Here is a 16,443-nt window from a genome sequence, read left to right on the forward strand (position 1 = left end):
ATTATTTTTTTATGAGTATGATAATATTTTTGAAATTAATTTTTTTATATTTTAGTAATATTTAAATCATTTTTAAAATTACTATTTAAAACTATAATAAATATGAGTATGAAAGAAATTGTAAATAATTGAAAGAATAATTTATTTTATTTATTAGCATAAAATATTAATAAAAGATGATTGAAGGGATGAATAGTGATTTCTTATATTTGAAGAACTATTATTTATTCTTAAACCTTTTTCCTAAAATAGATATTCGTATGTTGGAGAAAGTTTAACAAAAACTGTAAAATGAGTCTCAAATTATAGCGAAAAGAATGTTATGGGGAATGGATTCCCTATTTAACCAAAAACTACATTCCATAAAATGTTTCCCTAAATTTTACTTATATTTCAAAAATCTCATACATCACATTCCGTATAATTTCTCTATTATATTAAAATAATATTTTTTATTATTTCTGTATTACTTTTTTCTCTCACTTCCATTAAGAAATTTAACTGCTCAATATTTTTTTTTTATGTTTCGAACTATTACTCTAGTGAATATTTTAAATAAAAATTTAAATTATTTTTTTTTTGCGGATATGGTAATATTTTTTAAATGATTTTTTTTTATATTTTTGTAGTTATTTGAATTATTTTTAAAACTATTATTTAAAACTATAACAAATATTAGTATGAGAGAAATTATAGATAATTGGAAGAATAATAAATTTAATTGAAATGAATAAAATATTAATAAAAGTGATTTAGGAGATGAAAAATTATTCTCTATATTTGAAAAAGGAAAATGATAGGGTTACTACCCTCTTACTACTCATTTACTACTTTTTTTATATTTAATTTTTTTTATAATTTTTTATTTTAGTTAATAGTTAAGGAAGTGATAATTAGTAAATTTATATATTTTTTTAATTTTTTCTTAATGATTAAGGATGTTAAAAAAATACTTAAAATAAAATAATAAAAAAATAAAAACACTACAAATAGTAGATGAGTAGTAGATAGGTAGTAAGCCTACCACTACCCTAAAATAATAAACCGATCCTCAAATTATAGGAAAAAAAAGAGTTATATGGTTTAAAGCTTGTGTACAAGTACAATAAAGACAAGTGTAATTTGAAAATTATGCTATTTATAAACTGAGGTGTAAACATTCTGCTTATTATAAGTTTAAAAAAATCATAAAAAAATTAAAAATCTTTTTTTTATTATATGTTATCCATTCTTTATGGATATCTAGATTTTCTTTTTATAAAGAATTTTGCTACATAATTTTTACTATATTTTATATTTTATATTTTTTAATTTTTTAAATTTTTTAATATTCTTTTTAAATTATTTTTTGAGTTTATTTTTTTAAAATTATTTCAAATTTTTAATTTATTATTTATATAATAAATATTTAATAAAAGAAAAAAAATAATAAAAATTAAAAAAATATGAAATATAGAGTATAAAGAAACTGTAAAGATTTATTTTTTTATAAAAAAGAAAAAAATATATATCTAGATTCTAATCTGTCACATTATTTGTGTAAACGTCAAATTCGTGGCCCACAGTTCAATGGCACGTCTATTGATAAGGAAAGCTCAATTTCTTCAAAAACATGTGGCATTCTCGTATTTCTCAAGCAAAAAAATAAAAATAAAAAAATCAATTCAACTGCATCATCAATCCAATCTTCCAAACTTTCTGTCTTATCAAATATCGAATCCCAAGATAATGGTTCACGAAACCACCGGACCAGAAAGCATCTTGATGAGTTAAGGTCAATCTTTCGGCCTATCCAGCATTTTTCTACCATGCACTGAACATCAAAGACGTACTAATTTATTATTTTTTTTTATGAGAATTTAAAAAAATTATAATAATGAAATGAGATCGTTTATCTATTTAAACAGATCCTAATAATTTCAATACATGAAAATTTAAGAGCATTGGCAATGATTTATACATCTTCATATTCATTTTCATATTTACATAATGTCTATCTAAATTGGTCTACATTAGATTATGCATTTTCAAAATTTTGCATAGCTATAAATAGTGTTTATTCAAATTTAAGAAAATACTAGTCACTCTCCAAACATTATTTTACTGTTTTTTTTTCTCTTCTACCCAGTAAAATCAACTTTGTAAAATTTGTATTAAGATGATTTTGATATATGAAATTTATATTAAGTTGAAGATACAAAGTGTTTTTTAGTATATAATAATATCTATTGATAAAATTGGTTATTTTGATATATGAAACTGATAATATTTAGATATAAGGAATCATATGGTGCTAATTGTAAAATATATAAAAATACTAATTTTAAGAAAAAAAATAAAAAATAATTATATTTTTTTATTATTTGATTCAAAGATACATAATCCAATGTGTGAGTTTTTCTTACTATATAAAATCAATTTTTAAAAGATGTGATTTTGAAGATGCATATAGAGGAATCGATGTTAGTGCTCAAGTTACAAAGTAGCTAGCAGCCTTGTTAATGGTTATACCTAATGAGATATGAAGGAAATTAATCAAAATGTCTTCGAGGGCTAGCTCTATTATGGTCAAAAGTATGTATCATAGAGAATCCATAAAAAGTTGATAGATGAAGAGCCACTCCTCTATCTCCCTCTATCAGTCAGAGCCCATTCATTAGAGCATTTTCATCTCATTCCCCATAAAATTTCTTATAATTTAACTAAAAATCACATTCTCTAAATTTTTTTCTAAATGTTACTCATCTTTCAAAAACTTCTTACATCTCATTCCCTATCATTTCTCTATTCTTTTAAAATAATATTTTTCTATTCTTTGTTTGTTACTTTTTTCTCTCATTTCTATTTACAAACTTAACTACTCAATATTTTTTTTTTATATTTTGAGCTGTTACTCTAGTGAATATCTTAAACAAAAATTTAAATTATTTTTTTACGGGTATGATAATATTTTTAAAATTAATTTTTTTATATTTTAGTAATATTTAAATCATTTTTAAAATTATTATTTAAAACTATAATAAATATGAGTATGAAAGAAATTGTAAATAATTGAAAGAATAATTTATTTTATTTATTAGAATAAAATATTGATAAAAGATGATTTAGGGGATGAATAGTAATTTCTTATATTTGGAGAACCACTGTTCATCCTTAAACCTTTTTCCTAAAATAGAGATTCGGATGTAAGAGAGAGTTTAACAAAAACCGTAAAACGAGTCTCAAATTATAGCGAAAACAATGTTATGGGGAATGGATTCCCTATTTAACTAAAAACTGCATTCCATAAAATTTTTTCACAAATTTTACTTATCTTTTAAAAATCTCATACATCACATTCTGTATAATTTCTCTATTATATTAAAATAATATTTTTTATTATTTCTGTATTACTTTTTTCTCTCACTTCCATTAAGAAATTTAACTGCTCAATATTTTTTTTTTATGTTTTGAACTATTACTCTAGTGAATATTTTAAACAAAAATTTAAATTTTTTTTTTTTTTTGGGGTATGATAATATTTTTAAAATGATTTTTTTTTTTATATTTTCGTAGTTATTTGAATTATTTTTAAAACTATTATTTAAAGTTATAAGAAATATTAGTATGAGAGAAATTATAGATGATTGGAAGAAGAATAAATTTAATTGAAATGAATAAAATATTAATAAAAGTGATTTAAGAGATGAATAAATATTCTCTATATTTGAAAAATTACTGTACATCTTCTAATTTTTTTTTTTTTTTAAATAGAGATTCAGATATAGGAACAGCTTTAGATAAAATAATAAACCGATCCTCAAATTATTGGAAAAAAAGAGTTATATGGTTTAAAGCTTGTGTACAAGTACAATAAAGACAAGTGCAATTTGAAAATTATGCTATTTATAAACTGAGGTGTAAACATACTGCTTATTATAAGTTTAAAAAAATCATAAAAAAATTAAAAATCTTTTTTTTTATGAGAAATTCTATTTGCAGTCCTGAAATGGGGACTGCATGTGCAGGCACATGCTTAAATGAGAGAAAACATTATTTTAGGAGGGATAATTTTATAATTTTACAAAATTATAAAGTTAAAATAGTCTAGGCCTGCACATACAGTCCCCAAGTGGAGACTGTACCTAGCATTGCTCTTTTTTTATTATATGTTATCCATTCTTTATGGATATCTAGATTTTCTTTTTATAAAGAGTTTTGTTATACAATTTTTACTATATTTTATATTTTATATTTTTTAAATTTTTTAATTTTTTAATATTCTTTTTTAATTTTTTTTTTTGAGTTTATTTTTTTAAATTATTTCAAATTTTTAATTTATTATTTATATAATAAATATTTAATAAAAGAAAAAATAATAAAAATTAAAAAAAATATGAAATATAGAGTATAAAGAAATTGTAAAGATTTATTTTTTTATAAAAAAGAAAAAAATATATATCTAGATTCTAATCTGTCACGTTATTTGTGTAAACGTCAAATTCGTGGCCCACAGTTCAATGGCACGTCTATTGATAAGGAAAGCTCAATTTCTTAAAAAACATGTGGCATTCTCGTATTGCTCAAGCAAAAAAAATAAAAATAAAAAAATCAATTCCACTGCATCATCAATCCAATCTTCCAAACTTTCTGTCTTATCAAATATCGAATCCCAAGATAATGGTGTCACGAAACCACCGGACCAGAAAGCATTTTGATGAGTTAAGGTCAATCTTTTGGCCTATCCAGCATTTTTCTACCATGCACTCGACATCAAAGACCTACTGATTATTGCAAGGATAAGCATTAAGGATTATTTAGATAATGACACGAAATAAGATAATTTTAGATTAAATAATTAAAATATTAATTTTTATATTATTATTATTTTAAAATTTAAAAAAATTAAATTATTTATTATATTTTATATAAAAATTTAAAAAAATTATAATGATGAGATGAAATCGTTTATCTATTCAAACAAATTCTAATTTTAGTACATGAAAACTAAAGAGTATTGATAATGGTTTATGCATCTTCATATTCATCTTTATATTTGCATAATAACTCTCTAAATTGGTCTATATTAGATTATGCATCTTCAAAATTTTACATAATTATAAATAGTATTTCTTCAAATTTGAAAAATACTATTCACTTTCCAAACATTATTCTTTTTTTCTCTCGCCTTCCCATTAAAATCAACTTTGTAAAATTTATATTAAGATGATTTTGATATATAAAATTTGTATTAAGTTGATGATACAAAGTGTTTTTTTAGTACATATTAATATTTATTGATAAAATTGATAATTTTGATATATGAAATTGGTAATATTTAGATATATGGAATTTGTATTTTTGAGCACATGGTGCTAATTGTAAAATGTATAAAAATAATAATTTTAACAAAAAAATAAAAAACAATTATATTTTATTATTATTTGATTAAAAAATACATAATCCAATGTAAGAGTTTTTCTTAATATGTAAAATCAATCTTTAAAAAATGTCATTTTGAAGATGCATATAGAAGAACCGATACTAATGCTCAAGCTACAAAATAGCTAGCAGCCTTGTTAATGGTTATACCTAACGAGATATGAAGAAAATGAATCAAAATGTCTCCAAGGGCTAGCTCTATTATGGTCAAAAGTATGTATTATAGAGAACCCATAAAAAGTTGCTAGATGAAGAGCCAATCCTCTATCTCCCTCTATTAGTCAGACCCCATTCATTCCTTTACACAAAGCGTCTGTTAAGACTGTGTTTGATTGCAAGACTCAGCTGAACTCTGTTTAATTTTAATCTGAGTCTAACATTCATACACTAAACTCTCAAATTACTAAACTCATATTAATTCAAAACTTCCTTACACATGAGATCTACAATCTTTTTCAACTTAACACATCTTTATACGTGGGATCCACAACCATTTTTAACTTCTCAAAAAAAAGTATTAAACCCATCCTAATATCTAAACACATTTTAAACTCAGTTTAGATGGATTCTACATAACTCTCTCTACTACTCAACTCACTACTATTCATAAAGAACTGAATAGTAAACTGACAGGTGTTCCTCTATCCAGGTTTTATTCTTCATCCTTTATTGTGTTGATTCCGAAAATGCCAAAGCCTTTGAGTTTTGATAAATTTCGCCATATATGCCTATGTTCAGTGGCTTATAAGATTTTCTCAAAAATCATTGTTACTAGACTAACAGGTGTTATTGATAAGTTGGTCTCTCATGAGTAAGGTGCTTTTATTCCCAGGCGAAGCATTTTTTAGAATATTATGCTTGCGTAGGAAATGGTATATAATTTGCATAAAAAATTTAGTGGGGGAAATGTGATGGTGAAAATTAACATGGCAAAGGTGTATGATAGGGTGAATAGAGATTTTCTTTTGAAGGTGTTTAGAGCATTTGGCTTTTCTGAGATGTTTTGCAGGCTAATTGAAAATTATGTGAAGTCCTCTTGGTTTTCAGTTATGATGAATGAAACTTTTAAGGGTTTCTTTCAATCATCACGGGGTTTACATGAAGGGGATCCACTTTCTCCATACTTATTCATTATAATGGAGGAAGTTTTGACGAAACTCCTCTAGAAAAATTATGAGGAATGAATGATTGGTAAATATCATCATCCGATAGGGCCCCCTTGGTTTCCCATTTATTATTTGCTGATGACGTTCTTATTTTTGTGAATGGAGAGAAGCGGTCCATTAAAAATCTGGTGCATACACTTGAGTTATATGAAAAGTGGCCGGCCCAAAAAGTAAGCAAAGAAAAATCAGCTTTATTTTCTTCTAAGCTTATTTCATTATCTCGGAAGCATGGTTTGTTGAGAATTACGGGGTTTAAGGAAGGAAAATTCCCCGTGACGTATTTGGGTGCACCTTTGGTTTCAGGAAGGTTAACAACTCGATTTATTGAACCTCTTGTTGAAAAGGTGAGGAGGAAAATTGCTGGTTGGAAATGCATGTTGATCTCACTAGGAGGGAGATTGATACTAGTGAAACATGTGTTATTAAGCATGCCCATACATGTGATGTCAATAATAAATGTTCTTTCAACTACATTTTCCTGTATAAACTCCATCCTAGCAAATTTCTTATGGGGGAGGTTGATGGTAAAAGAAAATTCCATTGGCGATCATGGAGTAAAGTTTGTAAGCCAACTAATGAAGGGGGTTTGGGGGTAAGAGATCTCATAGAGGTGCAGAAATCGTTTCACATGAAATTTGCTTATCGACTAGTATCTAAAGACAACTTGTGGACTAGTTTTTTTCGGGCTAAATATTTCAGAAATAATCACATCTTATTGCTAAACGGGAGACCAACAGATTCTCGTTTATGGAAATCGATAATGATTGTTTTACCAGAAGTGATGGACAATGTAAAAGTAGTGGTGAGAGGTGGTAATGCCTCGTTTTGGTTTGATAGATAGCTGGCGTCGAGGGTGTTGTCTCTGCGGGTTGATGATACTATAAATCCTAAACTGTGTAATAGTGATTGTAGGGTTAATAATTCCTGGGATGTGGTTCTTCTAAGGGAATTAGTGGGTGTAGGTAATGCTATGGAAATCCTTTAGAATGTGCCGGTTGGTGAAAGAGGGACATATAGTTTTCTTTGGAAGCCTTCAGATGATGGTAATTTCTCAACAGCTACTGCTTGGGAGGTGATTCGAAAGAAAGGTCAGTTTTTTTCGGATCACAATTGGTTTTGGCATAGCATGTTGCCTAAAATAATATCTATATGTATGTGGAAAGGTTGGTTTAAATGTTTGGCTGTGGATGTGAAAGTACAAAGTAAAGGGGTTTCATTTGCTTCAGCTTGTGATTGTTGTGCATGGAGAAGCATAGAAAATATTGATCACATTCTTTCCTCGGGAGATGTGGCATCTGAAGTATGGAATTATGCTAGTTCAATGTTGGGGGGTTCCTTGTTTGCACCATTGGCCGTGGAAAACTAGAGTCTCTACCTGGTTTTATTATGCTAAGAAGTCGTCTATCACAGGTATATTAATTGGCTTAATTCTCTGTTTGATTACATGGTGCCTTTGGAAGAGAAGATGTAAAGTGAGAATGGAAGGTAGGCAGGAATATGCTAATCAAGTCTGGCAAGCTGTGCGGGTGTGGATTAATTTATTGGGCAATAAGATTGTTTCAGTCCCAAAATTATTTGTGCATGATAGAAAATTTTTGGAGGATTTCCGGTTGAAGTGTCCAAGCACTTGTAAAAGACCAACAAAAATCATTACATGGTCTAGGCCTCCAGCGGGCTAGATGAAGATTAATTGTGATGAAAGTTGTCGTGGTAATCCCAAAAATTCGGGAGGTGGTGGTATCACTCGAGATAATGGTGGCGTGGTTCAAGGTGCTTTCTCAACTCATTATGGTTATGGTACAAACAATGGGACAGAGTTAAAAGGCTATTTTGGAGCGTATTCGTTGGTGTAAACGGCTTCAATTGTTAATGTTATCAGTGAGAGTGACTCACAAATAGTTGTCGATTGGATTCAAAAGGGAAGGTGCACTCTTTGATATCTTTGGGATTTTTGAGAAGAGCTATGCAAGGAGTTGGAGGGAATGAACTTCATGGTGGCACTTCAATATTGTGCTGCAAACTGTGCAACATATTTTTTAGCAAGATAAGGGGAAATGGGAAGAAATGCAATTTATGCTAGTCATCAAAGCTTTCCACAGATTTTAAAAGGCATTGTTCGGATTGACTTGTTGGGGCTTTCTTATATTCGCAGATAATTTGTTTTATGTTTGTTTGGATATGTTTATAGGCTTGCTTAGATTTATTTGATTATTATATTGCTTCTTTATTGATTTTGTTGGTTTTGATGCTTGGGATGGTTTTTATGTTTATATGTGAATTCTATGTATCTCTTGTTACCATGATATTTCTTTGCTATAAGTGAGAGCTTTATCAATGAACTTGGGATAGGAGCTACTAGGACATGTGGCCCTGACTCTTCTCTAAAAAAAATAATAAATAAATAAAATAAAATAAATAAATTTAATCAAGAGTATATACTTGCTTATATAAAACCCTAACATAAACTAGATCATTTGCAACCTAAGAACGGTCCATATATTAGAATGATTGGTGGATGATCTATAACTAAAAAGTTTACTTTTTGGTTGGAATTCATGCTGCAGTGTCATCAATGAAGATAGGCCTTGATGATATTTCTAAAGATCTATTTTATTAATTAAGAGGAGGATTTATTGTTAGAACAATGCTACAATAACTAAAAAGTTTACTTTTCGGAGACGTTTGAATTTGAAGATGATTTGAGATTAGTTGAGATGGATTATGAATAGTAGTGAGATGAGTTGTGAATAGTAGTGAGATTTGTGAGTTAAAGTTACTGAATAATAATGAATAGTAGTGAGATGAGTTGAGATGAGCCGAGATGAGCTTTGAATCCAAACGTCTTAATCTCTTCAACTTCTATATATTATATTTTTTAAAATTTTTAAATTTTTTATCATTTTAATTTTTTTTGAGTTTATTCTTTTTAAATTAATTCAATTATTCTATTTATTATTTATATATTAAATATTTAATAAAATTAAATTAAAATTAAAAAAATATAATGTATGAAAATTGTGTGAATAGTAAAAGATTATGTTTTTATTTTTAAGATAGCTCCCAAGGATCCATGCACCGGCTTTGGGAGTTCTACCTTCCCTCCCTGTAGGCAGGGGCATGTAGCTAGGCTTGTGCAAAATACTCGCTGACCCGCACAACCCGATTGGATCGAAGCCGTTAAAGTCGGGTTGAGTAAATGTCGGTTTCGACATCCATCCAATCCAATTAATATCGGACGATATTTGAATCCAAAATCATTGTAGCGAAAAAGAGTCGAATCTATTATAATATTTATCACTATTATATATAAATAAAAGTATTATTAAAAAAAATCAATCATTGATAGAATCTATATCTTTTCTAATTATTTATTTAAAAATTAATAACTCAACATATTTTATATATCTAAATAATTTAAAATATTCTCAATAAAATTTATAAATTCACTTCAATCTTTATTCTTAATTATTTATAAATATTCTTGATACTTTTTAAATATTGTTATTATCCAAACGTAATGATATGTGAAGTATTTTTATAAATACAACAATACTTAAAAAGTAGTGAGAAACTTTGCTACCCAAACGCTTTTTCTCCAAACATAAAGTTGCGTTCTCTCTCTCAACAACTTCAATGGTAATAATAATGGATTTTTTTTTTCTCCATCTGCTTCTACTTCTACTACTACTCATCTTTTTGTTGCTTCCTCTGGGCGTGCGCCAGCGAGGGTGTCCGCTTCTTCTTCAGCATAATTATGAAGAAGTTCTTCTTCCACGAAGCTTCCTCCTCTCTCTCATCTCGTCTTCTATAGTTTTATCCAAAAAAAAAAGTAGTATTTAAAATCCTCTCCAACCGTCGTACCTCTCTCTTCCTTTCTCTCCTCCAAAACTCAAAACATTGACCCAGCCTCAATCTCCTTTCGGATATGTTGAAGCTTTTGGAGAGAGATAAAGGAAGATTCAGTTGACCCGGACTCAGTCTCCTTTCGGAAATGTTGAAGCTTTTGGAGAGAGATGAAGGCAGATTCGGGAGACTTGGTTTGGAGGAGTTGTTGATGATGGTTTCTAAAGTGAGTGTTGGTTTTTTTGCATCATTGTTTTTTCTGTGTTGTGAATGGATTATGTTGTATTTTTGCATTCCTGTTTCGGGGTTGACGCCGGATTTGTTGAAATTCTGGTTTCCTATTTTATTCTCTTCCTTCAAATTTAATTTATTTAATGCTATACTGATCGAAAGAAATTAATCTTCCTTTCTTTTTTATTTGCTAGAAATCAATTAAGAGACAATGTTTAACCCGACCCGAATGTACCGGATCGGGTCGATTCCTAACTGGCTGGCCGTCGGGTCGTTTCCACAATAGCCTTGGGCGGGCCGGGTTGCAGGCTCGCATGTAGCTACCAAACTCTACTGTGTCTTTATATACCAATTGAAAGCGCACGAGTAGTACTCCTAAGAGTGTGAGAAAATGGAACTCACAACGATGGAGGCAATGATACAAGGCGAAGCAAAGCTTTGGGGAAACATATTTGCCTTTATGGACTCCATGGCACTGAGATGTGCCTTGGAGCTCGGCATTGTTGACATCATACACTCCCATGGTGGCCCAATCACTCTATCCCAAATAGCTGCTGGTATAGACTCTCCCTCTCTAAACATCGACATCCTCGAACGCGTCATGAGATTGCTAGTGCGCAAAGATATCTTCACCACTCATCATCAGCCATCAGACTCTGGGGAGATCACTCTCTATGGGTTGACAGCTCACGCATCAAGATGGCTCATGCAAGGCTCTGAATTTAGCCTGGTTCCATTCATATTGATGCAAAGCCATCCAGGGCTAATGACTCAATGGCTTTGCCTTAGCCAATGTGTCAAGGAAGGTGGCACTGCTTTCAGCAAGGTCCATGGTTGTGAGGTCATAGACTTTGCTCACAAAAACCCTGAATTCAATAAAATGTTCAACGATGCAATGGCTTGCACGGCCAAGCTCGTGGCAGAGCCCATCTTATGGGGATACAGAGATGGGTTCGGTTCCATTAATGGCTCCTTGGTGGATGTGGGAGGTGGGACTGGCGAGATGGTGGCTAAGATTGTGAAAGCACATCCACACATCAAAGCAATCAACTTCGATCTGCCTCATGTTATCACAACGGCACCAATGCACCAAGGGGTCTCCCATGTTGAGGGTAACATGTTTGAGGCCATTCCTAATGCTGATGCAATTCTATTAAAGGTAGTAAATCGACCCAATCGTCAGTTTCAGATCAATTTATGAATGCTTGAGTACATTCACAAATATTAGTCTCGTTCGTTCATTTGCTAGCTTAACATGACAATTCAACCATTTGTTTGATTAGATGTAAGCCGTATTTGTCATGTTCTATATTTTTACCTCAGAAGTTCGTCTCGATTTTAAAGGCTGTAGTCTTATAAAAAAAAAATCTCTGTTCTTCCACTAGGACCCTGAAAAATGAAAATCCAGCTAGAGATTTACTTATTTTTGTGGGAACCAATTGTTAATTTGAATATAAATACATGCAGCTTGCCTTCTTGTATTAACACTAAATGATTAATTTGCCAATTATAGTTTCCATGTCGATGCAGCTTGTATCAGTAGCTTTGATATATACCATTGTATATACACCCATACAGACTACATACACGCAACGTCGACCCATGTGACTTTTTCTTTTCTTCTTGTAGAGAGTACTGCACTGTTATAGCGATGAAGATTGCATCAAGATCTTAAAAAACTGTGTAAAGGCAATACCAAAGAAGACTGGGAAGATTATTATTGTGGAACATGTTCTGGAGCCCAACGGAAATGGACCATTTGATGAGACAGGCTTAGTATTCGATTTGATAATGATGACTGTAACCCCGAGTGGAAAGGAGAGGACACAGCTGGATTGGAAGATATTGCTCGAAGAGGGAGGCTTTCCCCACCACAAGATCATCAAGATTCCTGCTTTTCCATCCATTATAGAGGCCCACCCAGCATGAAATTAATAGAGAATTAGTAAATTCTCTTAATTTATATGATAAGGCTATTGCAGCTAGCAATGAATAAAAACAAAAGAAATAAAGAGTTTGGTTTTTAAGATTTCAGAGTTAACCCAACTAATTGCAGCGTCTTTTTGTTGCATTCAAGTTTTTATGACAGGCAATTTTAGTCGTGCAGTACTACAATAGAAAAGTTTTTTTGGAATGAAATTTTTCATCCCGAAAAGTAACATTTTTGTCCCCAAAATGGTTTTGGTGATGAAAAAAATTTATCCCAATATCACTGTCCTAAAAGATGTTTTTGGGACAAAATTCAACTTTTTATTCTAAAAATATTTTTTGGGATGAAATTTAACAAAATCGTTTAATGACATTCGAATGTAAATGTAAGGTGTCAAACCAGAGAACAATGGAACTCAAGAGAATTAACCAATAACCTTACTCACATAAACCAAAACGTAAATCAAGAACCACTCTTATTGATTCTTGCCAAGGGTTTTCGAAGAACCTAGAACTTCCTTACAAGAAATAAAGAACTTCTATCAAGATTGTTTAATGCCCTACTCTGCTTATTACAATGCTATTTATAGAACGAAGAAGAAGAATAAAACGTTATCGTAATGAGCATAGTCTGCACTTCTAGGCAATTATTTCTGTTATAGTCAATATGCACCATTTCAATACACATCATTTCACTTAAGTGTAATGCTGTTATTTTTGTTACAAATTGCTATGCACCGTTTTGTTCACTTATTCACTTTCAATGCCAACTTCCATTCTCTATACCAGCTTCCATGACAGTCCATCCTTCTGCACCTTACATTCTCCACCGCTTTAAGGACCTTGTCCACAAGACCCTAACATTTCCCCCTTCTCAAATGACCTTGCCCACAAGGTGTGGATATAGGTTCCTCAGTTTCCATGAAATTTCCCAAGAACTGTCTTCAATTGGGGCACCAACCCACTTGACTAACACCTCGGTTGCAGCTTGACTCCCAACTTTTTTCATCCTCCTCTCAAGGATTGGTTCAAGCTCAGGCTATACTCTCCCTTGGACATCAACTTGAGAAAGGACTGGCAAAGGTGAAACACCCTGACCTAGTTTCTTTTTTAGGCAAGAAACATGGAAGACGGGATGAATCCTAGATGAGATAGGCAAGTCTAATCTGCATGCCATAGATCCAATTCGTTCCAGCACTTGGAATGGACCAAAAAATCTTGGAGACATCTTTAAATTGTGCCTTAAAGCCATTATCTTTTGCCTATAGGGTTGAAGTCTTAAGAAAACCCAATTCCCTATCTGAATTTCCCTCTCAATTCTCTTGGCATCAGCAAAGAACTTCATTCTATGCTGAGCTTTCTGGATATTTCCTTTTAATAAGGATAAGAGCTCATCTCTGGATCTCAATTGCTGGTCTACAGCTGCATTAGAAGTTGTTCCAGGCACATAAGTCAGCAGCTTAAGAGGAGCATACCCATAAAGTGCTTCAAAGGGAGACATTCCAATTGAAGAATGGGGTGTTGTATTGTAGCATCATTCTGCCATAGATAACCAATTACTCCACTCCTTGGGCTTGTCACTAGCCTTCCACATTCTTGTTTAAGTTCTCAGTTTGCCCATCAGATTGTGGGTGATAGGCTAAGCTATAATGAAGTAAGATCCCTAGTAGTTTAAACATTTCTCTCCAAAATGAACTTGTGAACAATGAATCCATGTCAAACACAATAGATTTAGGCATTCCATGAAGTTTGAAAACCCCTGAGAAGAAAATTTGAGCCACTTTAGCTGCTGCAAATGGATGAGATAAGGAAAAGAAGTGAGCAAATTTAGTTAATCTATCAGTCACACACAGAATGACAAAAAACCCATTGGAATGAGGGAGGCCTTCAACAAAGTCCATGGCTATATCTAACCAAGGAAAAGGAGGAATTGATAATGGCTGTAAAAGACCTGCAAGCTTCATTGTTTCATGTTTGGTAGTCTGACAAATGACACATTCCCTTACTAAAGTTCGAATAGCAGCCTTCATCCCTTGCCAATAAAACTCTCTTCTAGCCTTCTGGAGAGTCTTCTTATAGCCCACATGCCTAGCTTGAGGATTGTTATGAAGATAATCAAGAATCTTCATCTTGAATGAAGAATTAGGAACCAGTACCAGTCTTCCCTTCTTCAATAATAAGCCTTGTTGCAAGCTAAAATTTTTAGGGCCCAACATCCCATAATTGAGTTTTGTTACAATCTCATCTAACTCATTGGATAGTTTATAACTATCTTTTAATTCCTGAATCCATAAAGGAGTAGGAAAAGTGATTAAACCTAGCACAACACAGTCCTCTTCATTCTTTCTTGATAACCCATCAGCATCTACATTTTCTTTGTCTCTTTTGTATTCAATGGTAAAGTCGTATCCTAGCAACTTGCATTACCACTTATGTTGGAATTCAGCACCAACTCTCTGCTCAAGGAGATGTTTTAAGGCTTGTTGATCTGTTTTAGCCTTAAAAGATTGCCCTAACAGATAAGTTCTCCACTTAAAGACTGCATAAACAAGAGCTAAAAGCTCATTTTCATATGTGGAGAGTAGCAATTCCTTTCCTTTTAAACATTTGCTATAAAAAGCAATAGGTTGTCCTTCTTGCATAAAGACTGCCCCAAGACCAATGCCTGAGGCATCACATTCAATTGTAAAGTCCTTTGTAAAGTCAGGTAGCCTCAAAACAGGAGGCTTAGTCACTGCCTCCTTCAATTTCTAGAATGCTCTAGTTGTAGGCTTTGACCAGTGGAATGCATTTTTCTTAACCAAGTCTGTTGAAGGTGCTGCAATGGTACCATAGTTCCTTTTGAACTTCCTATAATACCTAGTAAGACCCAGGAAGCCTCTCAAAACTTTTAAGGAACCAGGTATGGGCCAATCAAGCATAGCTGCCAACTTAGAAGGATTTGCTCTCACCCCACTTTCAGAAATTAAGTGGCCTAAGTAATCAATTTTTTGTAAGCCAAACTTACACTTAGACACATTTGCAAACAAAGTATGTTGCCTTAAAACCCCCAACACTACCCTTAAATGCTCCAAATGATCAGCCAAGGAATAACTGTAACCCCGAGTGGAAAGGAGAGGACACAGCTGGATTGGAAGATATTGCTCGAAGAGGGAGGCTTTCCCCACCACAAGATCATCAAGATTCCTGCTTTTCCATCCATTATATAGGCCCACCCAGCATGAAATTAATAGAGAATTAGTAAATTCTCTTAATTTATATGATAAGGCTATTGCAGCTAGCAATGAATAAAAACAAAAGAAATAAAGAGTTTGGTTTTTAAGATTTCAGAGTTAACCCAACTAATTGCATCGTCTTTTTGTTGCATTCAAGTTTTTACGACAGGCAATTTTAGTCGTGCAGTACTACAATAGAAAAGTTTTTTTGGAACGAAATTTTTCATCCCGAAAAGTAACATTTTCGTCCCCAAATTGTTTTGGTGATGAAAAACATTTATCCCAATATCACTGTCCTAAAATATGTTTTTGGGACAAAATTCAACTTTTCATTCTAAAAATATTTTTTGGAATGAAATTTAACAAAATCATTTAATGACATTCGAATGTAAATGTAAGGTGCCAAACCAGAGAACAATGGAACTCAAGAGAATTAACCAGTAACCTTACTCACTCACACAAACCAGAACGTAAATCAAGAACCACTCTTATTGATTCTTGCTAAGGGTTTTTGAGGAACCCAGAACCTCCTTACAAGAAATGAAGAACTTCTATCAAGATTGTTCAATGCCCTACTCTGCTTATTACAATGCTATTTATAGAATGAAGAAGAATAATAAAACGTCGTCGTAATGAGC

The 16,443-nt window shown here is 31.5% G+C and overlaps 1 protein-coding gene across 2 annotated transcripts; it reads left to right on the forward strand.

Moving 5' to 3' along the window:
* Positions 1–10,203: 10,203 nt before the first annotated feature.
* Positions 10,204–15,919, forward strand: LOC109018752 (desmethylxanthohumol 6'-O-methyltransferase-like). 2 transcript variants are annotated; one of them, XM_019000932.2, is made up of 4 exons: positions 10,204–10,656; positions 10,856–11,820; positions 12,291–12,503; positions 15,728–15,919. In XM_019000932.2, the coding sequence occupies exons 2-4, from the start codon at positions 11,053–11,055 to the stop codon at positions 15,797–15,799; spliced, it is 1,053 nt and encodes a 350-aa protein (XP_018856477.1). In that variant the 5' UTR covers positions 10,204–10,656; positions 10,856–11,052; the 3' UTR covers positions 15,800–15,919. The 2 variants fall into 2 exon arrangements, with proteins under 2 accessions (XP_018856477.1, XP_018856476.1); XM_019000931.2 differs by lacking the exon at positions 15,728–15,919 and having other exon boundaries at positions 10,206–10,656; positions 12,291–12,695.
* The last annotated feature ends 524 nt before the right edge of the window (positions 15,920–16,443 follow it).

This window comes from Juglans regia, chromosome 4, assembly GCF_001411555.2.
Source record: "Juglans regia cultivar Chandler chromosome 4, Walnut 2.0, whole genome shotgun sequence".
NCBI lineage: Eukaryota > Viridiplantae > Streptophyta > Magnoliopsida > Fagales > Juglandaceae > Juglans > Juglans regia.